General features: G+C 46.5%; 1 protein-coding gene and 21 non-coding genes across 22 annotated transcripts in view; 21 read left to right on the forward strand and 1 right to left on the reverse strand.

Moving 5' to 3' along the window:
• The window catches only part of dync2h1 (dynein cytoplasmic 2 heavy chain 1), an 81,591-nt gene that overhangs the window by 12,267 nt on the left and 43,755 nt on the right, over positions 1-25,569 (reverse strand). The window contains exons 74-87 of the mRNA XM_076049746.1: positions 25,044-25,187; positions 23,702-23,791; positions 20,861-20,926; positions 20,597-20,782; positions 20,280-20,411; positions 20,026-20,098; positions 9,053-9,213; positions 8,814-8,939; positions 4,951-5,061; positions 3,552-3,621; positions 3,264-3,349; positions 1,180-1,255; positions 839-1,083; positions 136-240 (exon numbers count right to left, since the gene is read on the reverse strand). Coding sequence (XP_075905861.1) covers positions 136-240; positions 839-1,083; positions 1,180-1,255; positions 3,264-3,349; positions 3,552-3,621; positions 4,951-5,061; positions 8,814-8,939; positions 9,053-9,213; positions 20,026-20,098; positions 20,280-20,411; positions 20,597-20,782; positions 20,861-20,926; positions 23,702-23,791; positions 25,044-25,187 — 1,671 coding nt within the window. The remainder of the gene's footprint in view (positions 1-135; positions 241-838; positions 1,084-1,179; positions 1,256-3,263; positions 3,350-3,551; positions 3,622-4,950; positions 5,062-8,813; positions 8,940-9,052; positions 9,214-20,025; positions 20,099-20,279; positions 20,412-20,596; positions 20,783-20,860; positions 20,927-23,701; positions 23,792-25,043; positions 25,188-25,569) is intronic.
• trnam-cau (transfer RNA methionine (anticodon CAU)) lies at positions 7,999-8,071 on the forward strand. The gene has a single exon. It is a non-coding gene; the product is annotated as a tRNA-Met (tRNA).
• On the forward strand, positions 8,325-8,397 carry trnam-cau (transfer RNA methionine (anticodon CAU)). The gene has a single exon. It is a non-coding gene; the product is annotated as a tRNA-Met (tRNA).
• trnam-cau (transfer RNA methionine (anticodon CAU)) lies at positions 11,891-11,963 on the forward strand. Its single transcript has one exon. It is a non-coding gene; the product is annotated as a tRNA-Met (tRNA).
• On the forward strand, positions 12,216-12,288 carry trnam-cau (transfer RNA methionine (anticodon CAU)). Its single transcript has one exon. It is a non-coding gene; the product is annotated as a tRNA-Met (tRNA).
• trnam-cau (transfer RNA methionine (anticodon CAU)) lies at positions 12,510-12,582 on the forward strand. Its single transcript has one exon. It is a non-coding gene; the product is annotated as a tRNA-Met (tRNA).
• Positions 12,864-12,936, forward strand: trnam-cau (transfer RNA methionine (anticodon CAU)). The gene has a single exon. It is a non-coding gene; the product is annotated as a tRNA-Met (tRNA).
• On the forward strand, positions 13,224-13,296 carry trnam-cau (transfer RNA methionine (anticodon CAU)). The gene has a single exon. It is a non-coding gene; the product is annotated as a tRNA-Met (tRNA).
• trnam-cau (transfer RNA methionine (anticodon CAU)) lies at positions 15,379-15,451 on the forward strand. Its single transcript has one exon. It is a non-coding gene; the product is annotated as a tRNA-Met (tRNA).
• On the forward strand, positions 15,697-15,769 carry trnam-cau (transfer RNA methionine (anticodon CAU)). Its single transcript has one exon. It is a non-coding gene; the product is annotated as a tRNA-Met (tRNA).
• Positions 16,046-16,118, forward strand: trnam-cau (transfer RNA methionine (anticodon CAU)). Its single transcript has one exon. It is a non-coding gene; the product is annotated as a tRNA-Met (tRNA).
• Positions 16,362-16,434, forward strand: trnam-cau (transfer RNA methionine (anticodon CAU)). The gene has a single exon. It is a non-coding gene; the product is annotated as a tRNA-Met (tRNA).
• Positions 16,719-16,791, forward strand: trnam-cau (transfer RNA methionine (anticodon CAU)). Its single transcript has one exon. It is a non-coding gene; the product is annotated as a tRNA-Met (tRNA).
• trnam-cau (transfer RNA methionine (anticodon CAU)) lies at positions 17,080-17,152 on the forward strand. Its single transcript has one exon. It is a non-coding gene; the product is annotated as a tRNA-Met (tRNA).
• trnam-cau (transfer RNA methionine (anticodon CAU)) lies at positions 17,429-17,501 on the forward strand. The gene has a single exon. It is a non-coding gene; the product is annotated as a tRNA-Met (tRNA).
• On the forward strand, positions 17,746-17,818 carry trnam-cau (transfer RNA methionine (anticodon CAU)). Its single transcript has one exon. It is a non-coding gene; the product is annotated as a tRNA-Met (tRNA).
• On the forward strand, positions 18,095-18,167 carry trnam-cau (transfer RNA methionine (anticodon CAU)). The gene has a single exon. It is a non-coding gene; the product is annotated as a tRNA-Met (tRNA).
• Positions 18,411-18,483, forward strand: trnam-cau (transfer RNA methionine (anticodon CAU)). The gene has a single exon. It is a non-coding gene; the product is annotated as a tRNA-Met (tRNA).
• trnam-cau (transfer RNA methionine (anticodon CAU)) lies at positions 18,760-18,832 on the forward strand. The gene has a single exon. It is a non-coding gene; the product is annotated as a tRNA-Met (tRNA).
• trnam-cau (transfer RNA methionine (anticodon CAU)) lies at positions 19,121-19,193 on the forward strand. The gene has a single exon. It is a non-coding gene; the product is annotated as a tRNA-Met (tRNA).
• trnam-cau (transfer RNA methionine (anticodon CAU)) lies at positions 19,470-19,542 on the forward strand. Its single transcript has one exon. It is a non-coding gene; the product is annotated as a tRNA-Met (tRNA).
• Positions 19,786-19,858, forward strand: trnam-cau (transfer RNA methionine (anticodon CAU)). The gene has a single exon. It is a non-coding gene; the product is annotated as a tRNA-Met (tRNA).

Genomic DNA, 25,569 nt, shown 5'->3' on the forward strand with positions numbered 1-25,569 from the left:
AAAGAACCTGCTGTGGTTCTGCATTTGAGGAAAACTGGCAGGTGGCAGTGGGCGTGCGTGCGTGCGTGCGTGCGTGGGTGGGTGTGCGTGCACGTACACGTGTGTGTGTGTGTGTGTGTGTGTGTGTGTGTGCACCTGGCCACTGATGATTCTCTGAGAGGATCTCTCGATGTTGGCAGGCAGACCAAAGAATGCAGGTCGGTCGTCCTCGGGGAGATTCTCGATTATGCTGCGGTAGTCCTGGAAAGACACACAAGCGCGCGCGTACACAGACACACAGACACACAGACACACACGCTCAGGTGAGGGGCCACACAGAAACAGCAAAGCAGCACGGTGCAAATTATAACAGTGGTTCACAGTCAGAGGAGAAGCAGCTGTAGCGACGTTTGTCTGATGTGAGTTTTATACAAGATGTACATTAAAATATTTTCAAGTCTTTTTTGTTTTTATATCACATATACATTATAAACACATCAGAAAAAGAGAAGCTTGCATAAATGTTTCATTTGTATAAGTGCTTCTATACATATAGAAACCGCTTTCCAAGTTTGATCCCATTCTGATAACACTGTGTACTGTTGTGCCACGCTTTCATGAATGCAGCATCAACAAGTGTTGAGGTAACAAACGTTACCCGAGCTGCAGTTCACCGTAAATCTCGTGATGTCTCAATAAATTTGGTAGAGAAATATTTATGTAAGTTTTTATTTCCCTGCTGTGTGTTTACAGTGTGTTCTGGAGGGAACAGGGTGGTTTCCTGAGCATCGCTAAGCCCGCGAGAAACACCTCGACCATCATTCGCTCACACACTCCGCCGCCGCCGCCGCCATCGTACCGCTATGGAGCAGGAGTTTGGGAGGCTGATCTGCGGCGGGAAGAAGCGCGTCCCGCCTCGGCTCTTCCTGTGAGCCGAGGAGCCGGAGGAGGAAGAGGAGGAGGAGGAGGAGAGCAGCTGCGAGGAGAAGAACTGCTCCAGGTAGGAGCGCAGGATGCGCAGGTCCGAGGGGTTGTCGATGCGTCCGCCGTAGATGGCGCTCTCCAGCAGGCCGTGGACAAACTCCCACTGGAAGGATTTGCCGGCTGAGGGGAGGAGACGCAGGTCAGTTAAACACACACACACACACACACACACACACACACACACAGGTCCCGTCCCTCCATCAGGAACACACTCACCTTCAAAGAGCCTGTCGATGATCTCGAAGCTGGCGCGGAGATCCGACAGAGAGAACTCGTAGAACTTGGTCCAGCCCTGGTGAAGGCACGCAGGGTGCAGATGTGTAGATTAATGCATGAAGAGAGATGTTGTTTTCATTGTAAAAACTGGGTGAAGGAGCAACTTCATGACTGTTCACAGCATGACAGCAGTAGATGGTCCCATTAAAAATGAATATGCAGACAGCATGACTCTGGAACAGAGAATAAACAGCTGTTGGGCAAAAAGAAAGCTGAAAAAATAACAAAAACAATTCCATCGGAAAAGAAAAAAAGTTGATGTGAATTTCAACACAAAAGACTCAAAAGAGTATTTTTTGTATGTTGCATGTCACTCTGCTCTATGTACTAACTGTGTACAGCAAAAAACAGTAACACAAACAAAAAACGCTTCAACACTGTAGTTTGTTTGCACATCTTGTTATTTGCAACACTCTGCAACTCAAGGCAGAAGGCTTGTGTTGGGGCAACTGGATTTGTTCTTGTGATCTTGAAGGTGTTTCGCCTCTGATCCAAAAGGCTTCTTCGTTTCTAAAAAAGGCGTTGGAGAGTCCCAAGTAACCACCAGGAGTTGTGGGTGCCTTCAAGATCACAAGAGCAAGTCCAGTTGCCCCAACTCAACACTTCTACTTTAAGATGACCTGGACGACTGAGAACCTCCACAGACATCCTGCAACTCGTCCACCATCTTCACAACTCTGTTAGCGTCAGGATGCTATTGAGCAATGTGAGAGCTCAGTCATTTTATCCCATTGAAAAACTAAATGAGGTCAGACTGGGGAAGTCAGAGATATGGCGATCACATGTTACGACCCATTTTTTTAATTTTTTTTTTTTTATTGAAACACATTTGCTCTTTAAATTTGTCCCGTTTTCAAGGCGACGCTGAGACGTTGCAGGATCGCAATCACCCCTGAAGCTTCCCATCTGACCTTTGAACCCTGCCCTCGTCGTCAGGCCCCTCGCCAAATGGCCCCTTGCCAAACACTCCGCACAGTGTGTGTGTGTGTGTGTGTGTGTGTGTGTGTGTGTGTGTGTACCGAACAGCAGGACGGTTTACGCCACAGGCAGTCATTCATTTGCTGTGCAGACTGTGCACAAGCGCATTAACACACACACACACACACACACACACACACACACACACACACACACACACACACACACACACAGACGCAGAGACACCGCTGGAGGCAGCGTAAACAAACACGACTGCGTCGCTGTCGATCTGTAAGGACATAAGAATCGTCTCTGGGGTATGATTTTTTTTTTTTTTGACCCATTTTGTGGCTCTCCATGAAGCCTCGGCGGCACAGAACAGCGGTCAGTGCTTATTAACGACCGGCCACGCTCGCAAACATAAATAATTCATGTTTACACCGGCGTAAGCGTGCAGTGCGGAGAGCTGTGCTCTGAATATGAACTCGGCTAAAAGAAATGATGCATCTGTGTGAACCAGCGTCGGGGAAAAAAGAAAACATCCCACGGCGCGGATGGGAAAAGAAAAAAATGGATTCAATTAAGCAGAAAAATTTAAAGGGCACCTGCCTGCATAAGACTGAGTGAATGTGTGAGAGAGCACAGTGCGGTGAGGTGAGGTGAGGTCTTCCCGTTTAATGTTCACATTGTGAACATTAATTCACAATGTGACAGCCTTCGGAATGTCGGAATTACGGGTCATGGACTGGGAGGAACCTCGAGACCTCAGAGCTTATTTCATGTATCAACAGCTTTATATCGCACATTTTTTTTACACATTTTTTCTGTTTTTCTTTGTACCACCAAATGGTGAATGTTGCTTTCAAGCATGAACTAGCACCTAGTGTGCTGTTAGCAGCTAGTATCAGCCAAAAATGCTAAACCACAACAGTGGAGGTCCTGCGTTTTTTCCACCTCATCACTGGTTGTGACCAATTGCCAGCAGCTGAAGGCAAACATGTCACTTGGTTTTCAAGTCATTTTCTCAATGTCTTCATTTGCTTTACGCACTACTACAGAACCGACAGCCTCTCCATTCATCCTGTCCAGGTCGGTGCGCCACCTACCTGTGGTATGTAGTTGCGTCTCTCCTGACAAACAGCGTGAAACCAGGCGAGGCAAAACAGAGACTGAGCTCTGGCCAGGACGCCGCCTGTGCACAAGCAGTCAGCAGGTTCAAGAACCAGATCACAGCAACATTAGCAATAGCAATAGCATTAGCATTAGCATTAGCAGCAGAAAATCAAAACAAGAAAACCAGAAAAGAATTCTGGAGGAATTCAGGCAAGCTACACATTGCTGTGAGAGGCAACCTAGTGCGTTGGTTTTCAGTCTTTTTTTGTTGGAGAACTGACCTTTACTGATCTGCTCTGGAGTCCATGACTCGTACGTCCTCAGGAGGTTCTTCTTGAGACCAGGAGGAGCCTGGAGGTGAGACACAAAAATAAACACATTCCAATCGAGTTACAGGAAGCTTTTTGTTTTGTTGCGTGGTAACAGTGAGGGGGAGTTGGAAAGGTAAAGTCTTGGTCTTCAACTCCAAATTTTTGCGATCCTGTTTGCACAAAAGCCGGTAGTGTGCATCCTAAACGTTTGTTTTTTTCTTTCTTTCTGCTTTTACTTGGCTTCTCTACTCGCAAAATGTTTGTCTTCCACCGAGTTGTAAACACCACATGGCAAGCGGAGGCTCAGTTCCGTAACACCGAGAACTGAATATATATCGTGTCAGTGTGATGAGTCCCACCTCCAGTCAACTCAACAGGAATCTGTTCATTTGCTTCATTTAGCCAAAGCAATATGTTTGTTCGTTTTGTTTTGTTTTGTTTTTTCAACAGAAACAAAAAGCAAAACAGTGACAGTTTGCTCTGTCTCTCTCTCTCTCTCACACACACACACACACACACACACACACACACACACACACACACACACACACACGGCATCATCTCGGCGGAACATTTGGCGGCTCCATCTGGAGGGTTTGATAAGACACACAGCCAGTAATGCATACGTGCTAAATTTGCCCAAATTGGCAAAAATCAACTGCATATGTTTCCAACTTCAGTAGATGAGACGCATCAGGCGGCGGCGGCGGTGGTGGCTTATAGAGTTCAGATGGCTGAGAAGCTGCGCTCGTGACGAGATTATGTTTCACTTTTTGTTCTGCGTCACGGTTGCTTCTCATTTGTAGCACTTCATCGCACTGAAGTCAACTTGTTTCTCTGGCCGAGACTGAGAGAGGCAGTTTTAATATTCTGCAGCAGTGTGTTCATGTTTTGTATGTGTGCGTGTGTGTGTGTGTGTGTGTGTGTGTGTGTGTGTGTGTGTGTGTGTGTGTGTGTGTGTGTGCGTGTGTGTGTGTGTGTGTGTGTGCGAGAGCTAAAACTTGTGTGACTACAAACTCCGACAGTTGCTGCTGGCCAAACGCAGGTTTTTGCTACTTCCGCTGGCCCATCTTTTTACACAGTCAGTAGCTGCGTTTCCATTACTTCCACAATTGCGCAAAATCTAAATATTGCAATAAAACACTAATGGAAATGCTGAAATTGCACTTTGTCGAAATCTTTTGCTAAAAACTGTCATGGCAACGCAGCAGTGGCTTTAAGCTGCACTGGCTGGGAAAAAAAAAAAAGTTGATTGATTATTCATGACTGCTGCAGCCAAAAAAACAAACCAGCCGGGGTCTTCTCCTTTCTCAACACTCAAAAATCAGCAGGCTCATTGGGCGGCGGTGTGACGTGTCCTCTTCAGTACCTCGTAAGTGATCTTGAGGCTGGACTGCAGCAGAATGGGAGGAAATCTGGGGTGAACCTCCGCTGTGAGCCATAGACGAAAGCCCGCTTTGGGCCGCAGCGCGTTCAGTTCCTATGGTGACAAGAAAACACAGAGAGACACACAGAGAGAGAAAAGCCACATTATCAACATGAGGATGGCAGGAAGAGGAGCAAATGGCCCGAGTTCTGCTTGGTTTTTTTTTTTTATCTTGACAAGTGCGGCGCCTTCACGGTCGTGAAGCCACCGTTGAAGTGCTTTTCCATTTTCCCTAAATGTAAAACAGTGAGGTGTAATGAGGGGAAATAGTCTTGATTGCCACCCTGCGCTCGTCGTCACTTAAAGGAGGGCGGAGCTGCTTTTATCCGTCTATTGAATCATTTCTTCACCAGAGATCGACCGTCGCCGCAGGCCACCATTTGCATTCCGTGCGACGTAGAATCGTTCCGCGGTGACAAGAGCGTCTCTTCTCATCATCTCCGTCTCCATCGCCGGCTTTTTGAAAAATAAAAATAAACGCTCCTCACGACTCGCCCTCCCACCACACCTCCCCCCCCACCTCCTCCACCTTTTTTCTGTCTTTGTCAAAAGATTCCAGGGCTAAAAATAGCAACGATACCTCGAGGTCCTGTGACATCTGATTAGTTACTGACACATGAGCCTCGCGCACACACACACACACACACACACACACACACACACACACACACACACACACACACACATACACATACACATACACATACACATACACCAGTGTGCTTCCACATCATCTGTAATTCACTGTAGTCGAGGTGAACACGGTCAAAGGAGATCAGAGACCAGAGAGACGAGTACGCCTCTGTTTTATGTGTGTGTGTGTGTGTGTGTGTGTGTGTGAGAGAGAGAGAGAGAGGGTGAGAGAGGCAGGGAGAGAGGGAGAGGGAGAGAGGGGTTGGGGCAAGATCTACAGTGTTGTCAATAAAAATCCCACTCATGAAAAAATAAAAGCGTGGCTTTTACGCTTGCAAAGGGCATTACTGCCACCCAAAGAAAAACAGCGCTCAGTCTCACGTTATAACGTTAAATTATCGCGTTTTTACGTGATAATTTTCAAGTTATAACGTGAGACTATCATGTTATTTTGTGATCATTTTCACCTCATTTTGTGAACGTTTTATGTTATAAAACTTTTTACTTATAAAAGTGAAACTAAAACGTATAAAGGTTATTATATAGTAGTAGAATTATAGTTATTATAGTTAGTTATAACATGAAAATGATCACGTAAAACCGTGACAGTTTCACGTTATAATATGATGCCGAGCCCTTTTTTTTTCCTAGGGTGGCAGCAATGTGCTTCTGTAGCAAGGACATAAAAGGAGAAGAGAAAAACTACAAGCCAGAGGATATTCTGTGGAGGCATTCAAACCTTTTATTCTTTATCATCATAAAACTACAAACTATATCTCCATAAATAAAAAGAGGAGCAAATGTGGGGACTATGCGCTTACATGCAGCCCTGTAATCTGCAGTGAAGAGAGGACAGGTTTGTTGTTGTTCTTGCTGTTGTTGTTGTTGTCGAGGTATTTCCGCCAACCGAGGAGACTTAAAAAGAAGGAAAGATTGAAGTTTTGGACAGACTGACTGACAGACTAAAGAAGAGATCCATGAGCGGAGGCGCGGAGCAGGTGATGTTAAAAAATGAGACAGAAAACAGAGCAAGTGGAAGAATGCGAGCAGACAGGGATGACGGGACATCTGCACTGCCAACTTCAATTATCAACACTGACCGCTCTCCTTCTGAGCCGCTCTCATACCCCCCCCCCACTCCCCCCACCCTCTCTGAAGAACCGACCGCTCGAGTGAGGGAGCGGAGAAGTCCGGAGAGACAGATGGAAAAAGAGGAAAAACCAGAAAATCTTGACTGTCCACTCACAAACACAGCGAGACGAGCAGATGGACGCAGGGGCTGAAAGTAAATTTGCACCCGTTTGCTGAGGCTTCGTCATCTCTGTCCTAAAAAACTCTCTTGGTAGTTCTTACCTGCTCGCTTGTATTGCGTTTTTGCAATGAACTGTATGTTCTGTGTCCATACAAACAGTAAAACAAGAGTTTTCTGATAATCAACATTGAAGGAGCCTTTCAAAAACACATTTTGTTGTGATATAAAGACTGTCTGGGGAAAAGGCCTCATAGAACAAATGGGGCGGGGGTGGGCAGAGGGAGGAAGAAAGGAAGGGAGGAAGGACGAGAGGAGTGAAGGGTGGGAGGGAGGTAAGGAGGGAGCGGAATGACGGAGAAAGAGCTCCAATAATCTGGAGTTTAAGTCACAAGTTGGAGGAGCTCAGGCTTCTCTGGGCAGGAGGGATCTGTCGCTAACCTCAGGGCAGACACACACACACACACACACACACACACACACACACACACACACACACACACACACACACACACACACAGGCCAATCAGTGCCAACAGCTGTGCCTTCCACTGAGACGTGACCCGCGGTGATGAAGCCAGCCGCTAAACTGACGTGCAGCCTTAGCAGAAAACTCAAAGTGGCAAAGCCACAGAGAGCAGAGAGAGGGAGAGCGAGAGAGAGAGAGAGAGGGGGAGGGAGAGAGAGAGAGCAGGATTTCTGTCAGTGCACACTAATGCTCTTAATTAATTGCAGTTTTGAATAATATCCACTCGTCTCCACGTTGAGGTCAACGCTTTTCAAGTTGTTTCTACTTAGTTCAGCGTATAACGTTGCACTTATCTTGAATACAGCGTTACATTGTACGTGTCACATCATGTCACAGACTGTTTTAACCTTCACATGCACAACTTACTTAAAATATATCCCGTTACAGTCAGTTGTGACAAAAAACCAGAGTGAGCTCATTTCACAGCAACAATCATTCTCAAGGTCCCTCCAGTTCTAATAATAATAACAATCATTTCTGACGCCAGGAATGAATTTTCAAGTTGAATGGAAATGACTCCTCCCTCCATTGTGTTCTTACATCAGGTCAATCACAGCACTGACAATCCCAGGGATCCCAGGCCTCGTTGGCGCAGTAGGCAGCGCGTCAGTCTCATAATCTGAAGGTCGTGAGTTCGAGCCTCACACGGGGCAACTCTTTTAACCAGGTGACAATAAGCTGCAAAGCCACTTTGTTGAATACAATGCAACGCAAACGTGGACATCACGTCTCACATTCCACACATGGACCTCCGACTGAAACAGCTTTACTGTGCCATGGATGGGACCATTTGCAACATCACTCTACTCTTGTGAAATAATTTTCCGTTGGTTTATTAGGGACCTCTTGGGAAAAAAAAAAAAAATGTCTGGAACTAAAAACACAATCATTTTCCACCATCTTCAGGCCTCGTTGGCGCAGTAGGCAGCGCGTCAGTCTCATAATCTGAAGGTCGTGAGTTCGAGCCTCACACGGGGCAACTCTTTTAGGTGGCTAGAAAGTCAGCTGACTCACTGCCCAGCTTTGTCTCCCAATGTGGAATGCAAACTTGCAACTTGCAACATGCGACGCTCAATCAGAAAGTAGGAGACTACTACCTACAACGTTAACCCACCAATCACTGGGAGTTAAATGTTCCAACTGACCAGTTATTATTCCTGTAAAACACATTCTCCTTTTCAAGATCGAGACGCAAAAACACAATTTGACAGGACTGTGTTTTGAAATGGACATGTGGTCCATCCAGCAAACATCCACACCCAGCAGAATGCAGCCAAAGTGAAGCTGGTCACAAGAAAAATAATCTGAACGTAGAAGAAGTTTGTGCGTGATTCACAAAAAAACAAAGCACAGGCCTCACTAGGCTGAAGGTTTGGACACCAACACAGCTCCTACCTTCTCCAGCAGAGGTAACCAGCTCGTCACCAGGTGCAGGTTTTTCAGACAGAGCCATTCGCCGCTGCGCGAACACTCTCGCAGCGATGCCAAGGCCACGTCAGCTTGTCCCTGGCCCATGGAGATCTAGCCGTCAAAAGAGCACAGCGAGATCACAGTGATCAAAAGTCGCGGGCGGGCCAGGAAAAGCAAGTCTATGATGTGATTGGTTGATCTGCTGTCCCAGGCTCCCCCTCTACCTCGTGATAGTTGTCCCTGCCCACGGTTTCAGCTGCCAGTTCCGACAGCTCCTGAGACGGGTCGGCTCCAGGTGAGATGATGATCAACAATGGCTCCAACTCCAGTGTCTCAGCGTAGAGGCGCCGCAGGTTGAGAGGGGGAGGGGAGAGCTCTTTCTTACCTGAGGAGGAGAAGAAGATGGCAGATGAAGACAGTAGACAGAAGATGGGGGAGACAGAACTGGAGATGATTCAGGGTTACAGATGGGATCTGATCTGCTACACCTGCTAAATCTGCTCACTGGTGCGTTTTGAAGGCATTCCAAACACTTCTGTCGCACACCCTCCGCTCACGTTAAAACAACTTGCTGGACAGAAACACTTCAGCGAGGTGGACAGAAGATGAAGACCTGCTGCAACACCTTCATGGAAGTAATGATGGATGGACTCAATGGATGGACTTTTCTCAGTTTGGTGAGATTCACCACTAAAAACAGCAGCAGCACTGGGAATTTTGGCATAACATGGGACTTTTTTCGTGAAGTCAACTGTGAAGCGTGATTGGATCGCAATCAAATCTGGGACACCGGAGGTGTTTTCTTGACGTCCATCTCAAACGGTTGAGGTGCCGTGTGACGGCACAATCACAATCACACTGTGGTGCCTGGCATCAAGGGGGCGTGTGAGTTGCCTTTGCAGCCAGAAGGAGGTAGACACGGTTTTCAGGAGGCGGGATCGAAAAGACGTGGGGAATGTGGGAAGAGGAGGGGAAAAAAGGGAAGAAGATGAGAAGAGAGGAGTGGAAATGATGAGGAGAGAAGAGGACGCTGGAGGACGAGAGCGGGAAAGACAGGGGGTGGAGAGGAATGTGCTGTGCATACTGAGTGCCGCGTATGCAGCAGTATTGCTCACACACACACACACACACACACACACACACACACACACACACACACACGTGCGCAGCAAAGGAATGGCTGTCAGCCTCCACTGCGCTGAAACACTGGGATCTCTGTGTCTGGCTGCGTGTCTGGTCTGCATGTGAGCATCTCCTGCTCCTCATCCTGCATTAGCATGTAAGCTCTGCTGTAAAACACCCAGGACATGGATACAACATGGGGGTGGCGCTGGCGAGCGCGGATACATGCAAAGGTTTCCGCCAACGTTGCCCCGGCCTGGCGTCTGATGCGGCAAAGTGCACGTCGCTGACACGTGCGCAAGGTCTGGGGTAGAACAACATCTCGGGTCGACCTTTCGGCCGCGTCGCCATGGCAACATTTGGTTAAACAATTACCTGACGACCCCAGTGCGCTGTATGAGGGTCAAAAGCAAAAAAGAAAAGAAGAGAAAAAAAGCACACGTGTACGTGCACACTGATGCACAACCCCGCGCACGCACGCATCACCGAAACACAACGCGTCGCATTGCACACGCACTGACTGGGGGGCGAGGAGGGGGGGAGGGAGGGAGGGGGGTGTGTGGGCTGGTAATCAGTATTCTACTTGCACAACTGCGTGCATCCTCAGTCTGAACAGCAAAGTTCACCTTGGCTTTTATTACACACAATCAGGGCGGAAGACAGCAGCGGTGGCGGCGGCTCAAACGCCACTTAGAGGGGCGACGACTGACTGATTAAGAATTAACCGAGAGGCAGGAACTCGGGTCACACGTCCCCCACTTGGCACCCGGACTCATTTGCAGCAAGGTGTGCGTTCGCTTATCATCTTTTCCCATCTCGTCGCAGCGAGCGGCGCGAGGCGCCATCAACGCCGCCATTCCGAAAAAATTGCAAATGAGGAGCGCCGAGCGTGGCGCTTGATGCGCGGGCGTCGAGAAAGGAGGGAGTGGATTTCTGAAGAGCGGGCGAGCCGATAGGCGCGGGACGAGAGTGTGTGAGTGTGTGTTTGGCTCAGCCGGGCGTGCACGTGTGCCGGTGGATTGGCCGGGAACTGTATGGGGTGGGCTGACTGAGATTAGCAGTAAGAGGATTACAGACCATGGCTCATTAGCATACTGATTTACAGCCAAAAACACACAGAATCTTCCTCTCCCCTGCGCTTTATGTTATATTTTTTATTTTTTTATTTTGTTTTATCAGTCTGTCTCTCGTTCTCATCGACGGAGACTGTTCACCCATATCTGATGTGGGCGGGTGTCTTCATCAGGGGCTTCACTTAGCCTTCATTGGGATAGAGTACAGAGATTTGTTTGAAAATATTTGGTATTTGTGCAGCAGACAGCACTCAGAGCAGAATACTACAATATTTTTACGCATCTAAATAGAATTGAGATACACTGATGGGCACTCTGATGAACTTCCTGACGGTCACGCTCAGTGAGACACTTTTGTATTTGGTACTCAGCACCGGCTGCCGCTAGCTAAGTTTCAGCAGCTGCTGCTTCGGCCCTCAGAGTGAAGCGAGCGGTGGACACTTGAGCTGACGAACCTGCTCTCGTCTCTCCTGTCTGCAGCCTGCAGCTCCAACCACCTCTAAAAACTCTCATCCAGAGGGGCTTGTCGAATGTCCTACTTACATTTTCAAACTAGTTACAACAAAAAAGGAAAAAAACAAACAAAAAAGACAGAGCCTGTATGTCTAAATATATCTTACAAACAGTAACAACTTCATTTGAGTATAACTAACTTTGCATTTCCAGGTTTGGATGCCGATTGTGACAGGAAGTCTAATGTCAGTCAAACATTTTGTGAAGGATATTTTATCTGAGACATATTGAAAATAATCTTTAGATTTTAGGTTTAGTGTTAGAAGTTTGAAGACGGCAGTCTTGTTGCTAACGCTAACGTGGCAAATTTCAGCCGCTGACAACAAAAACAAATCTTTAGCCATTAGCCATCAGGCCTCGTTGGCGCAGTAGGCAGCGCGTCAGTCTCATAATCTGAAGGTCGTGAGTTCGAGCCTCACACGGGGCAACTCTTTTAACCAGGTGACAATAAGCTGCAAAGCCACTTTGTTGAATACAATGCAACGCAAACGTGGACATCACGTCTCACATTCCACACATGGACCTCCGACTGAAACAGCTTTACTGTGCCATGGATGGGACCATTTGCAACATCACTCTACTCTTGTGAAATAATTTTCCGTTGGTTTATTAGGGACCTCTTGGAAAAAAAAAAAAAATGTCTGGAACTAAAAACGCAATCATTTTCCACCATCTTCAGGCCTCGTTGGCGCAGTAGGCAGCGCGTCAGTCTCATAATCTGAAGGTCGTGAGTTCGAGCCTCACACGGGGCAGCTCTTTTAACCAGATGGCAAAGCTGAGTGATTAGTCACTCAGCTTTGATAAATGTAGTGCAAACATGGACATCATTGCACACATTGGCCCCTGACTGAAACAGCTTTACTGCAACATGGATGGGACCAAAAATTCTTTTTCGTTGGTATGTGATGGACTTCTCGAAAAATAAAAAATCTTGTCCGTCACTAAAAACACAATCCTTTTCTACCTTCTCCAGGCCTCGTTGGCGCAGTAGGCAGCGCGTCAGTCTCATAATCTGAAGGTCGTGAGTTCGAGCCTCACACGGGGCAACTCTTTTAGGTGGCTAGAAAGTCACCTTACTCACTGTCCAGCTTTTAATGAGGTGACAAAAGGCTGCAAAGTCATGTGCTTTGTCACACACAATGCAATGCAAACATGGACATCACTCCGCACATTGACTCCCGACTGAAACAGCTTTACTATACCATAGATGGGACCATTTGCAACATCACTCTGCTCTTGCAAAATAATTTTCCGTTGGTTTATTAGGGACCTCTTGGAAAAAGAATTGTCTGACACTAAAAACACAATCATTTTCCACCTTCTCCAGGCCTCGTTGGCGCAGTAGGCAGCGCGTCAGTCTCATAATCTGAAGGTCGTGAGTTCGAGCCTCACACGGGGCAACTCTTTTAAACAAATCACGCAAAGCTGCTTTATTACAGACAATGCAATGCAGACATGGACATCACACCTCACATGACATGTACACTGACCCCCAACTGAATCAGTTTTACTGAGTCATGAAAGGACCACTGTCAACATCGCTCAGCTCTTATAAAATAATATTTTGTTGGTTTGTGATGGAGCTCTTTGTAACCTGTGACAAAAAAGGACAAAAAAACCCTTGTCTTTCAAAACCCCACTTGTACATGAATGCTATTTTGTTGCAACAATTTTCCACCATCTCCAGGCCTCGTTGGCGCAGTAGGCAGCGCGTCAGTCTCATAATCTGAAGGTCGTGAGTTCGAGCCTCACACGGGGCAACTCTTTTAACCAGGTGACAATGAGCTGCAAAGTCACATGACTCAAACTATGCAATGCAAACATGGACATCACATTCCACCAGCGAGTTCAACATCAAAAGCTAAGTGCTTCACTCTCCCATAACTCAACACTACAATATGATCTATTAGCACTCACTTGCGACATGATGGCACTCATATGGGATTTATTTTTAAAACTATCATAACAGCGTGGCTGGTCTATTTTTGAGGCACGTTGCTCATTATGGTGTGCAGTGTTTGGCCTTGAGTTATTGTTGATTCATTAATGAATATTCATGTGACAAAGATGCTGAAAAGCACATAAATTTCCCCAAGGTTGACACACTCAATAAGGCTCTTAAAAAATGCAAGTGTGCATACTTGATACACAGCAGACCTGATGGAGGCAAACGCGAGACAGCGAGGGAAAGTGCATGCTCATCCATAAACTTTATTTAAGCATAAACGTGATGGCCCTCGTCCACACAAACCAAACGACCACCCACGTCTAAACGCAGATGCTAAATATAAACCTCAGAAACACCAGCGTGGAGAGCACACACAGTGGACACGCAAAGTGAAGTTTTCATATTGGAAACGTGAACGTGAAACATATTAGCTCGGCGGCGGCGGCGGCATTTCCCACATAATGCATTCAGAAGGCAGCAAGCCATTAGGATTATCAGGACTGAATGAATAGGCTCATTAAGCTAAATAATTAGAGTTTGGCCAGTCGAGGCTATAAGAAGTGTAGATCTACAACAGCTGAATGTGTGTGTGTGTGTGTGTGTGTGTCTGTGTGTGTGTGTCACTATTCAAGGACAGTGACATCCTCCTGGCTATTAAGGACATAAAAAGAGAAATGATGGATGAGATCCTCCTGCCATGACATTGTTTCAGTGTTTCTAAGAAATTTAGGATAATAGCCTTTAAAAAAAAAAAAATGAGTAAAATCTAAATACATATATATTAGTCTACAGTGGCTTATAAAGATGGCACACAAACAGCATAAAAGGGATTGAGGTTCTTGTCATTTATGATATACACAGTCACTGTGCATTAAAAGAGAGATTTAGATCTACTCACCCATCTACTCATCCATACATCCATCCTTGTTCCCTTCACTGGGACTTCCCTGACCCTGGCATTGCTTGACTCTCCTCCAGAGAGACCTGGGGCTGCTCCGTGGTGAGATGGGATGTGCATGCTCCAGGGTTTTTACCCAAGGGTCTCTTCCCAGTTTGACAGGGAAAAATGGCCCCGAGGGGGGAAAGTCCTGAAAGCATCCTGATCAAACATCCTCGCCATCACTGCCTCTTGACACCGAGCAATTTAACCGCTCTATCCCAGGAGCCCCCTGGGATTTCTGGTCTTTCCAGCCGTCTCCGAGCTTGAGCGCGGCCGCTCGTGCGCTCCATAAGCCAACTTTGTCGCAAAGCTAAAAGGCAGTCGGCAATGTGTGCAAAGCAAACAGTTCTACTAACAATCAACTGGGCCTGCTGCTTGTAATTATAAATCCATGTCCATCGAGTGCAGTGACACCTCAAACATCAGCTGCAGGTGCAAATATCTAAATCGTGCCGCAACCTCTTGCAAACGTCCGTCATACTCTCTGAACGATGGAGAAGCTGATGCAACTGGGAAACTAAGCTGCAAACTCTGTGGGCTTCCTGCCAGCTCATTGGCTGACAGCGAGGCCTCTTCCTGCAGATCCTGTCAGAGCGCACGCTGCACTTTGTAACTTTTCGGCAAGTAAAGTTTGCGTCACGCTCTATTCAGCAAATTGTTTTTTTTTTTGTCTTCCCTGCAGATCCTATAAACAGCTGACTTTGCTTTCTTCTCATCAAACCTCCACATTTAACCCGAGCGGCGCTGAGCGAGGTCACACAGCTGGCCGGCGACGGGGTTTGTTCTCAAATCTCATGGCAGTCAAGACATTTCGTGAAGGGTATTTTATCTGAGACCTATTGAAAACAAACTTAAGGTTTTAGGGTTGATAAGTTTGAAGATGGCAGTCTCGTTGCCAACACTAACTTGGCAAATTGCAGCCGTTGACAACAATAACAGAACCTCAGACATCAGGCCTCGTTGGCGCAGTAGGCAGCGCGTCAGTCTCATAATCTGAAGGTCGTGAGTTCGAGCCTCACACGGGGCAACTCTTTTAACCAGGTGACAATAAGCTGCAAAGCTGGGTGATTAGACACTCAGCTTTGTTACATGCAAACATCATTCCACACATTGACCCCTGACTGAAACAGCTTGACTGTGCCATGGATGGGACCACTGGCAACATCACTCAGCTATTGTAAAATTATTTTTTGTTGGTGTGTGATGGACCTCTCGAAAAAGAAAAAGGTCTTGTCTATCACTAAAAACACAATCATTTTCCACCATCTGCAGGCCTCGTTGGCGCAGTAGGCAGCGCGTCAGTCTCATAATCTGAAGGTCGTGAGTTCGAGCCTCACACGGGGCAACTCTTTTAACCAGGTGACAATAGATTGCAAAGCCACTTTGTTGCACACAATGCAATGCAAACATGGACATCACACCTCCCATACCACACACAAAACCCTGACTGAGCAGCTTGACTGGGCTGTGGAGAAGACCATGTTGATGGACTTCTTTATAACCTGTGACAAAACTACGGGAAAAAAAAACTTTCTCCATTAAAACCACGCCTGTATATTAAGGCTCTTGCGTTGTTACAACGTCACTCTTGAAAAACGCAATCATTTTCCACCATCTTCAGGCCTCGTTGGCGCAGTAGGCAGCGCGTCAGTCTCATAATCTGAAGGTCGTGAGTTCGAGCCTCACACGGGGCAACTCTTTTAACCAGGTGACAATAAGCTGCAAAGCTGGGTGATTAGACACTCAGCTTTGTTACATGCAAACATCATTCCACACATTGACCCCTGACTGAAACAGCTTGACTGTGCCATGGATGGGACCACTGGCAACATCACTCAGCTATTGTAAAATCATCTTTCTTTGGTGTGTGATGGACCTCTCGAAAAATAAAAAATCTTGTCTGACACTAAAACAGCATCATTTTCCACCATCTGCAGGCCTCGTTGGCGCAGTAGGCAGCGCGTCAGTCTCATAATCTGAAGGTCGTGAGTTCGAGCCTCACACGGGGCAACTCTTTTAACCAGGTGACAATGAGCTGCAAAGCCACTTTGTTGCACACAATGCAATGCAAACATGGACATCACGCCTCACATTCCACACACAAATCCCTGACTGAACAGCTTGACTGGGCCGTGGAGAAGACCATGTTGATGGACTTCTTTATAACCTGTGACCAAACTATGAAAACTACGGGGAAAAAAACCTTCTCTTTTAAAACCACGCCTGTATATTAAGGCTCTTGCGTTGTTACAACGTCACTCTTGAAAAACGCAATCATTTTCCACCATCTTCAGGCCTCGTTGGCGCAGTAGGCAGCGCGTCAGTCTCATAATCTGAAGGTCGTGAGTTCGAGCCTCACACGGGGCAATTCTTTTAACCAGGTGACAATAGATTGCAAAATCACTTTGTTGAACACAATGCAAACATGGACATCACGCCTCACATTCCAGGGCAACAAATCCCTGACTGAACAGCTTGACTGGTCTGTGAAATAACGTTTTGTTGGTTTGTGATGGATTCCTTTATAACTTGTGAAAAAACTATGAAAACTAGGGACAAAAACCCTTGTCTTTCAAAACCACACCTGTATACTAAGGCTCTTGCTTTGCTAGATTTTCACTCTTGAAAAACGCAATCATTTTCCACCATCTGCAGGCCTCGTTGGCGCAGTAGGCAGCGCGTCAGTCTCATAATCTGAAGGTCGTGAGTTCGAGCCTCACACGGGGCAACTCTTTTAACCAGGTGACAATAGATTGCAAAGCCACTTTGTTGAACACAATGCAATGCAAACATGGACATCACGCCTCACATTCCACACACAAATCCCTGACTGAACAGCTTGACTGGGCCGTGGAGAAGACCATGTTGATGGACTTCTTTATAACCTGTGACAAAACTACGGGAAAAAAAAACTTTCTCCATTAAAACCACGCCTGTATATTAAGGCTCTTGCGTTGTTACAACGTCACTCTTGAAAAACGCAATCATTTTCCACCATCTCTAGGCCTCGTTGGCGCAGTAGGCAGCGCGTCAGTCTCATAATCTGAAGGTCGTGAGTTCGAGCCTCACACGGGGCAACTCTTTTAACCAGGTGACAATAAGCTGCAAAGCTGGGTGATTAGACACTCAGCTTTGTTACATGCAAACATCATTCCACACATTGACCCCTGACTGAAACAGCTTGACTGTGCCATGGATGGGACCACTGGCAACATCACTCAGCTATTGTAAAATTATTTTTTGTTGGTGTGTGATGGACCTCTCGAAAAAGAAAAAGGTCTTGTCTATCACTAAAACAGCATCAGTTTCCACCATCTGCAGGCCTCGTTGGCGCAGTAGGCAGCGCGTCAGTCTCATAATCTGAAGGTCGTGAGTTCGAGCCTCACACGGGGCAACTCTTTTAACCAGGTGACAATAGATTGCAAAGCCACTTTGTTGCACACAATGCAATGCAAACATGGACATCACACCTCCCATACCACACACAAAACCCTGACTGAGCAGCTTGACTGGGCTGTGGAGAAGACCATGTTGATGGACTTCTTTATAACCTGTGACAAAACTACGGGAAAAAAAAACTTTCTCCATTAAAACCACGCCTGTATATTAAGGCTCTTGCGTTGTTACAACGTCACTCTTGAAAAACGCAATCATTTTCCACCATCTTCAGGCCTCGTTGGCGCAGTAGGCAGCGCGTCAGTCTCATAATCTGAAGGTCGTGAGTTCGAGCCTCACACGGGGCAACTCTTTTAACCAGGTGACAATAAGCTGCAAAGCTGGGTGATTAGACACTCAGCTTTGTTACATGCAAACATCATTCCACACATTGACTCCCAACTGAAACAGCTTTACTGTGCCATGGATGGGACCACTGGCAACATCACTCAGCTATTGTAAAATCATCTTTCTTTGGTGTGTGATGGACCTCTCGAAAAATAAAAAATCTTGTCTGACACTAAAACAGCATCATTTTCCACCATCTGCAGGCCTCGTTGGCGCAGTAGGCAGCGCGTCAGTCTCATAATCTGAAGGTTGTGAGTTCGAGCCTCACACGGGGCAACTCTTTTAACCAGGTGACAATAGATTGCAAAGCCACTTTGTTGCACACAATGCAATGCAAACATGGACATCACACCTCCCATACCACACACAAAACCCTGACTGAGCAGCTTGACTGGGCTGTGGAGAAGACCATGTTGATGGACTTCTTTATAACCTGTGACAAAACTACGGGAAAAAAAAACTTTCTCCATTAAAACCACGCCTGTATATTAAGGCTCTTGCGTTGTTACAACGTCACTCTTGAAAAACACAATCATTTTCCACCATCTTCAGGCCTCGTTGGCGCAGTAGGCAGCGCGTCAGTCTCATAATCTGAAGGTCGTGAGTTCGAGCCTCACACGGGGCAACTCTTTTAACCAGGTGACAATAGATTGCAAAATCACTTTGTTGAACACAATGCAAACATGGACATCACGCCTCACATTCCAGGGCAACAAATCCCTGACTGAACAGCTTGACTGGTCTGTGAAATAACGTTTTGTTGGTTTGTGATGGATTCCTTTATAACTTGTGAAAAAACTATGAAAACTAGGGACAAAAACCCTTGTCTTTCAAAACCACACCTGTATACTAAGGCTCTTGCTTTGCTAGATTTTCACTCTTGAAAAACGCAATCATTTTCCACCATCTGCAGGCCTCGTTGGCGCAGTAGGCAGCGCGTCAGTCTCATAATCTGAAGGTCGTGAGTTCGAGCCTCACACGGGGCAACTCTTTTAACCAGGTGACAATAGATTGCAAAGCCACTTTGTTGAACACAATGCAATGCAAACATGGACATCACGCCTCACATTCCACACACAAATCCCTGACTGAACAGCTTGACTGGGCCGTGGAGAAGACCATGTTGATGGACTTCTTTATAACCTGTGACAAAACTACGGGAAAAAAAAACTTTCTCCATTAAAACCACGCCTGTATATTAAGGCTCTTGCGTTGTTACAACGTCACTCTTGAAAAACACAATCATTTTCCACCATCTCTAGGCCTCGTTGGCGCAGTAGGCAGCGCGTCAGTCTCATAATCTGAAGGTCGTGAGTTCGAGCCTCACACGGGGCAACTCTTTTAACCAGGTGACAATAAGCTGCAAAGCTGGGTGATTAGACACTCAGCTTTGTTACATGCAAACATCATTCCACACATTGACCCCTGACTGAAACAGCTTGACTGTGCCATGGATGGGACCACTGGCAACATCACTCAGCTATTGTGAAATCATCTTTCTTTGGTGTGTGATGGACCTCTCGAAAAATAAAAAATCTTGTCTGACACTAAAACAGCATCATTTTCCACCATCTCTAGGCCTCGTTGGCGCAGTAGGCAGCGCGTCAATCTCATAATCTGAAGGTCGTGAGTTCGAGCCTCACACGGGGCAACTCTTTTTATAATGATGCAAAGCCACCTGACTCATCGCTCACCCGCGGCCAGGGTTTGTTCCGGTTAGATTCAAACAAAACAAACCGCTAGTCTGAACCCGGTTTCTTCGGATTATCAGGTGAAAGGCAAGAAAATGATCGAGTGTAGATTTTTTCCATCACTTACCCAGGGCCTGGGTGGCAAACGCTGCCATGGCGCTCTGCAGTCGGTCGGGTCGAAGGGCCTGAATCAGCAACAGCTGCAACGTAAAATGTTGAATAGCAAAACAAAAAGTCAACAATTCGCAATCGAATGAAGACAGGGTCTGGTTTTTCTGCTTCTACCGTGGTCACAACTTTTCTTTTCCTTTTTTCTTTTTTTTTCAAAATAAGCAGGTGATTCTATTTGGCACACTGCAGGGGAAGTCTTTATTGCCAGACCTGCTGGAAGGGAGAAATCTTCTTGGCCACAGATGACGGGATTTCCTGCTCACACTGCGAGCTCTGCGAGAAGGACAGCCAAAGGTCCGAGTCGCTCAGACACAAGGACTGGTAGAGGGCCGGGAATGTGGTCTGGTGGTGAAAAAGCAAAAAGAAGGCGATGGCAGGTTTAAAACCAAAAGTCCAAGTTAAACATTTTTTTCACTGCAAACTGTTTAATGTTATCCATGTGTCTTGGTTGAAGCAACCGTTTAATCCATTTTTTATTCTCTGTTCTCTTAACGTTTGGGCAAAATGAGTGGCGCCTTTGCATTTACTTTGAGAACAGCCACTAATCCGTGCCGCTCCTGGTCGATCCACGACGGGAACTCCTGCAAGAGAGGCCGGCAGTGAGTGGAAAGCCTGCCATAACATGATGCATTACCGCTCTCGGACACAGGGAGCGCTGTTACCTCCTTCTTGAACATCTCCCCGACGACAGCTCCAGTGAAGACGTCCCACTCCTGCAGCAAGAGAGTCGTGCTGACATTTGACGGCCACCGAAGTCAAGTCATTTTTCCAAAGTGGGCGGAGACACTTACGTTGTCCTGGAAGAGCTGCGGGCGCATTCCTCTCACAAAGTGAACAGCAAACATCAGCTGGTCGGCCTGGGACAGACGAAGGACAGGGGTTTAAACTGAGGGGATGCATCTGGGCTCTCCTGAAATGCAGCGACTACAGCAGATTCAAGGTTAAACCCCAAATAACTGCATGTTTCCAAATCGTTTCTATTCCCGGCGCAACTAAACCTGCAAAACCAAAAGCCTGGTGAAGCCTCTCTTTCCCCGACTGCCGGTGCAATTGCAGGGTGATAACGCAAAAATAAATAAATAAATAAGCCACTCGTCAAGATACTTATCCTGCTGACGGAGACAGAAAGAGGCGGCGGTGGCGGCTGAGGAGGCGGAGCTTGTGGCAGCGGGGCGAAGATGCAGCGGGGAAAAGTCGAGGCCCTGCAGACAATCCTTCCTGCTGCACAATGGCAGCAGTTTTTTTTTATTTAGCTATTTCCAAACATTTCATCACCGATTCTGTTATATACGTATATTTTTCCCCCTTTGGTACAAAAAAAAGAAAATAACTATAATATCATGACTTAATGAGCACGAATGCAGCCAGTCCACCGTCCTCATTGAAATACAGACGGCTGCTGCTGCCGCTGCTGCCAGTGACTCATTCTTAGACAAATTTAATTTCTTCCGCTCAACAATAGTCGGCTAGGAACAGCGACTTATTAGTATTACCGCACAACATATTCTGAATAGCAACGTCAACATCGAGTCCGAATGCTGTGTTTGCGCAAAAAGGGCCAATAAGTCAGCTGACTGCGCCCGTCTCCTTCAGAGTGGCTTTTTTTTATTTATTTTTCACAGCGGCTGCTATCGCTGCTAGCAGGCGGAAAAGCCTGAAAATAAATTCATTAACTTTAGAGAAAAAACAGCTTCCCTCCTCCGCCCAACCCCACAACCCACGTGTTCTCTCCCCTCCCAGCAGCTCTCGGCGTTGGTTTGATGTGGTTTGATCTCATCACGGCAGATGTTCGGCGCCGATAACGCTTGGTGAACTAATAAACAGAAGTTTAAAAGGACGGCTTGACACAATTAAAGGGGGCCCTCAGCCTTCTGTCTGGGATATCTCCGACTTGAAAACCATCAAAAGTGTGAAAGAGATGCAGAATGTCTTGCTTGTGTTATAAACAGACTATTTAATGTCCCACATGTTGGATAGTAAAAGAAACCTCCGTCAGAGACGTTTTGCGGTTTTCTTATCATGCATCATATAAACAAGGCTTGGCTCCTCCCCCCGGCGCTCCTCAAAGTTCCTTCAAAAGCCATGGAAAATCTCGAATGTCAAGCACGACTCAGTGAGGGTTTATCAATCAATATCCGCAGTGATTTTCCTTCTGTGTTACGCCCTTAATATGCACAGGCGAAACCCAATCGATACCCAATTAAGCTGTTTGTGGTGGAATTTGAACGGAACAGAGACGAGCGGTGAACACCGACCCTCTGCAAAAGAGGCTGCGGCTCCGAATACTGCAGGCGTGAAACACACGCGTGCGCAGGCGACTATGGACATTTATATACACAACCAGGTAGAGGCTCGTGGCCTTTCACACCAACAGGAAGCCGAGAGCGCTTATCAACTGGCTCAACGGACAGTAGCTGCGCTTCCATTACAGTTTCCGTTACAGTTAAGTGCAATTGCGATTTGCAGGTGTTTCCACTGAATGATGTGAAGCACATAAGCCGTAAATTGTCGTAAAATCTCGTCCTGCGAGACCCCACTTTTTTACATATTTATTTGACAGCATCCCTCACTCTCAACCTCCAGCTAAAACTCTGGTTAGGAAGGGAGATTTAACCAGGCGGTGCCAGTGGCCATTTGTGATGTCACAAGGGGCGAGCATCCAGCGCTGGCCGCTTGTGCACACTTTCTGATAGGTGAAGCATGCAGGAGAAGTCAGAGACGGGCTTGTCTAATATCTGGAGCGTTCCCTAACATGCAGGCACTGCAGGGAAACATTAGCGAAGTGGGTTTTGCATCACAATGTGACCTTTGACCTCTTAATTTCTCTGCTATTTTTCTCTGCTTATTGGCTGCTTTTATCTCTCGGCTGCTTCCGCTCCCCTCCGTCCTCCGCAGCCTCAGTCTGTTGGAGCTGCTGACAGGAGCAGCGATAAAGTCACCCAGCGTTTCCCCTCTGCTAATAACAAGGGCTCAAACTGTCTGTAGTCTGTGTTGGGTCTGCCGCATGCACACACACAGCGCGTCCGTGTGTTTGTGTGTGTGTTTGTGTGTGTGTGTGTGTGTGTGTGCGTGCGAGAGAGAGAAAGTGTGTTTGTGCCCGTTGATGGCTTATAGATTCGACCAGCAGGTCACAGCAACCCTGTTTGTGTGCAGGCGCCTGATGATGGCGAAAACACACACACACACACGCACACACACACACACACACACACACACACACACACACACACACACACACACACACACACACAGAGAGAATCTGCATGTACAATTTGCTGGCCAATTGATTCAGTGATTGCTCCGTTGGTCAATGTTTTGACACTTCATTACTGTTTTAGCTGCGGCGATGTGATTGTGGCATGATGTGTGCAAATGAAGGCATTTGGCTGACCGCTCTTTCAGTCAGCGGGAAGAGAAGCGGACCTCAACAGCCCATTTTTAAGTTTCTGCTGCTCTTCCTTTATTTTTTGTGAAGGAATTAGTGTCAATTCAACAAAACAATGGTCTTACTATCAGCAGGTGGGAAAAGGAATTTTTTTGTTTTGATTTTTTGATGCAAAACTTGTAAGACATGTAAGACAAAACTTTTGTTGATGAAATGCTAAAACTCTGATTTTCTGCGTTTGCGTTACCTTGAAGAGCGACCGGCAGACGTACTCGTACACCATATTCTTCAAGACGGACTCCAGAGCAGTGATCCTGGCTTCGGTGTTCTCCACTTCCTGCAACACACACACACACACACACACACAGACACACACACACATACACACATATATATATATATTTTAGGAAGATGCACATAGAGATGATGCCTTTAAAACTCAAAAAGGTCACAAAAAGGACATTTCTTTTTTTTGTGAAAAAAAGAAAATGCTGGTGGAATTGTAGCAAGGAAGAAAGGAAGGATGGAAGGAAGGAACATGGTTTCACAGATAGAAAATAAAGTAAAATAATTTATTCCCGCCTTAGTGCAAAAAACAGAAAACTGTTTTGTGTTTGGACAGACATAATGCTGCACCTTTGATCTCACCAGCTTTTAGCAAATGAACAAAAAAGTTTCTCAACTTAACAAAAACAAAAAGGCCACAAAGGGGAAGAGATTCCATGAATTACTGCTGCAATCAATGAATGCATCCAGCAGCCTACCTACACACATACACTCGCATACGCACCCACGCACACACACACACACACACAGCAGTGACCAGCTGCTGCCTGGTGACATTCTTGGATGACAGCGCTGGCTCTAACAACTCACACAGGATTTGGGGAATTAGAGCTCAATCTCACAGCCCACTATTGTGTGTGTGTGTGTGTGTGTGTGTGTGTGTGTATTTAGGGCTCAGATGGAGAACAGCGGTGTGATAGACTATCCAAGAGGATCCCCAGCTGCACAGGTCACACATGCACGCACACACGAACGCAAACACACACTGACAGACCAAAAAAAGTGCTGCAATAAATCTTGCTGACCTGGACTGATATTAAGTCGTGTTGTCACGAGATAATACAATTATTTGTATTGTCAAATATAACCAAAAAGGTCCCATTTTAAAAAATTTGTTTCTGAAACTGACGCTCGCGGTTCTGTAAACGAGCATTCTGGTGATGTCACAAAGGGCGCCGATTCCTTTGATATGTTGGTTCTCCCTGGGCAATTTTATATGTGCCACTGAAAAAACGAAACAAAAAAAGCCGCCCGACATTTCTTGTGTGTCGAGATTTGAAGTAGTTCATGATCACACCCAAAGCACGTCGTCTTTTAAAGAAATGGGTTGACATTCTGGGGAATATGTTGCAAAGTGTTTCACTGTGTCTGAGCGGCTGCCAGGCCAACAGCAGAAACTCAGCAAGTCTGTCTGCCCCCTTACAAAAAGACTCAGGAAAACAGGCTAAACTTGAATGTGAAAGAAGAAGAAGAAGAAGAAGAAGAAGTGGATGAGAATGGATGCTCTTTGCCTGCTCGGTCACCTTCTTGCTCTGCAGCGCCCTCTGGAAGAGGCGCAGGAAGGAGGCCAGGCTGAAGCGGTACATGTTGTTGATCTTCGACAGGTCGGTGATGACAAAATACATCTTGCTGGCGCTCTCGGCCAGAGGCAGGTAGGCATCCCGCTCCTGGAGAGGAGTAAAAAAAAAAAAAAAAAAACAAGGGAGGGAGACAAAAAAAAAAACAGCAGTGATTAGCAGCAGGAGGAAAAGCTCGATGCCGCGGTAATGGAGGTAAGGATAAAAATGAAAATAATACAAAAGCAAAACGGCCCAGAAAGGATACGAACAGAAAAAAATAGACGATAAATGCTAATTCCAATTAGGATGGAGAGACTGAAATGGGAAGAGGCAGCATTAGGATGATGAAGGTGCAGAGAAGGACAGTGGGGAAAGAAGGATAACAGGGCAGCTGGTTTAAAAAGCCGCTGAATACTGCCCCCTAGAGGAAAACTGTGTAATGCACCCGGTTCCTCTTCATGCGTCGTTTAATGCGGTTTGTGCAGTGAGG

This window comes from Nelusetta ayraudi, unplaced genomic scaffold (assembly GCF_046127955.1).
Source record: "Nelusetta ayraudi isolate G7.1 ecotype Tasmania unplaced genomic scaffold, CSIRO-AGI_Nayr_v1 ptg000120l, whole genome shotgun sequence".
NCBI lineage: Eukaryota > Metazoa > Chordata > Actinopteri > Tetraodontiformes > Monacanthidae > Nelusetta > Nelusetta ayraudi.